The 2138-nt window shown below is 42.0% G+C and overlaps 1 protein-coding gene across 1 annotated transcript; it reads left to right on the top strand.

The window, feature by feature from the left end:
* Positions 1-286: 286 nt before the first annotated feature.
* LOC146806061 (olfactory receptor 2AT4-like) lies at positions 287-1234 on the top strand. Its single transcript, XM_085620583.1, has one exon. It carries the CDS (start codon positions 287-289, stop codon positions 1232-1234), a length of 948 nt encoding a protein of 315 aa, XP_085476709.1.
* Positions 1235-2138: the final 904 nt, after the last annotated feature.

Genomic DNA, 2138 nt, shown 5'->3' with positions numbered 1-2138 from the left:
TGAGATAAACTTAAGCATCTGCCGAAAGCCATTAGGCCCACAAGTAACAAAATGTTTGAAATGATTATCCATTGGGTATGCCACATGATGCAAAGGATTTCAGTACTTGATAGACAACATAGTAAAACAATGTCATACTTAATAGAGTCATTAAAATCCAGGTTTTGTTCTAGTGAAAAAACAGTGCATGAACTAAACAACATTATTATTTATGCCTTGGTTGATCCACCACACCTGTGATTGGTTTTACTTTATCTTTGCATTAGGTATTCTCAAATTAATCACAATGGAGGACCATAATCAAAGCAGTGCTGCAAAAGACTTCATTCTTGTTGGATTTCCATCACTTCATAATCTACAGATTGCCCTGTTCCTTGTGTTTTTGCTCTCCTACCTTGTGATCCTGAGTGGCAATCTGATGATCCTCTGGGCTGTTGTGCTAGATCAGAAACTACACAAACCCATGTATTTTTTCCTCTCCAATCTCTCGGTGCTGGACATCTTCTGTACCACTACCACTGTTCCTAAAATGCTAGCCATGTTCCTTTTAAATGCCAAGACTATTTCCTTCCATGGCTGCTTCATACAGATGTACTTCTTCCATGGTCTTGCAGTGACTGAGTCATTTTTACTTGTAACAATGGCGTATGACCGCTACGTGGCTATCTGCATCCCATTACACTATACGACAAAAATGACTAAGATGGTCAACGTTCAGCTAACAGCCAGTGCCTGGATCATTGCTTTGCTGATACCTCTACCTGCTGTTATCCAGACTTCACAATTGCACTTCTGCAGCCCATACAAAGTGGTGCACTGTTTTTGTGATCATTTGTCTGTTGTTCAAGCTGCCTGTTCTGATACCACCTCTCAAGCTATCCTAGGATTTTCTATTGCAATGGTGGTTTCCACAATCCCACTGCTGCTTGTTTCTCTATCCTACCTGAATATTATACTGGCCATCTTGAAGATCAACTCCAAAGACGGACGTCAGAAAGCATTTTCTACATGCACCTCCCACCTGATAGTTGTCATCACCTACTATACGTCCATCGGTGTGTCCTACATCTCCTACAAGGCAGACATGCCAATTGACTTTCACATCATGGGAAATGTGATTTTTGCAATTTTGACTCCCATGGTGAACCCAATGATTTACACACTTAGAAACAAGGAAATGAGGGATGCAATTGTTAAACTTTTACATATGAAGAGGGATCAGGAGGCCAGATGAAATTTATGCTTAACTACATCTTTATTTAAGCCAACACCTTCGATTAATATGACATTGTTATATTTGCATACTATTCATATGACGCACATTTGCATCAAATTTCGACTGCCTCTTTCACAACATGGGAGCATATTTATGAGGGGAGTTGCGTCGCTCTTGCACCGAAGTGCAACGCAAGTCCAAAATGCGATTTATGAAGCCGAACAAGGCCACCTTGCATGTCCCTGAGTGGATTCGTAAATGTTTAGTAATGAAACGCTGCGCAAATCACTGTGTTGCATTATTCTGCCTCAAAAAGGCATTCCATGGGGGTTGCATGGGTATTCGCATGCAACTCCCATAGTTCTTGGTGCATTCCCGGATTTTCTAAAAGTGGTAGATCTGGGATTGCACGAAAACAATACGCCTTCTTAGGGGAGGCATAATGAGGAAAAATATATTTGTATCTCCTTGGTACTTCCTCTTTATATGTGTGTTGCATTCTGCACCACACATAGAAAGAGTAATAAGCCTATCAGCATTGTTTTTGTGCAGGAAGGTGCCCCTACCTGCACACAAACAATCCTACATGGAACACAGGCACCCGTGCACCATGTGACAAAGGTGCCTGCATTGGCATTATCACCCGTTCCCCTTTGTGAATGTGGGTGAAAACACTGCCTGCTCTTCAAAAATGAGTAAAAAAGCATTTAGGTGCCGATTCCAATCCTGTAAAACCCGGGTACAATTCGTCGTACGGAGCGTATTCTCCATATGACTCGTACCCGGGAAATCCACCGTACAATCCAGCAAGTACGATTCGTACAGAAATAGCATTTCTGTACGATTCGTACTAAACACCGTACGGCTAAAAAATACCTATGAGTCTGATCCTGGACAGCGCGTACGCGACATCCATACGGAG

This window comes from Triturus cristatus, chromosome 8 (assembly GCF_964204655.1).
Source record: "Triturus cristatus chromosome 8, aTriCri1.1, whole genome shotgun sequence".
NCBI classification, from domain to species: Eukaryota; Metazoa; Chordata; class Amphibia; order Caudata; family Salamandridae; genus Triturus; species Triturus cristatus.
This window is presented reverse-complemented; position numbering and strand designations above follow the sequence as displayed.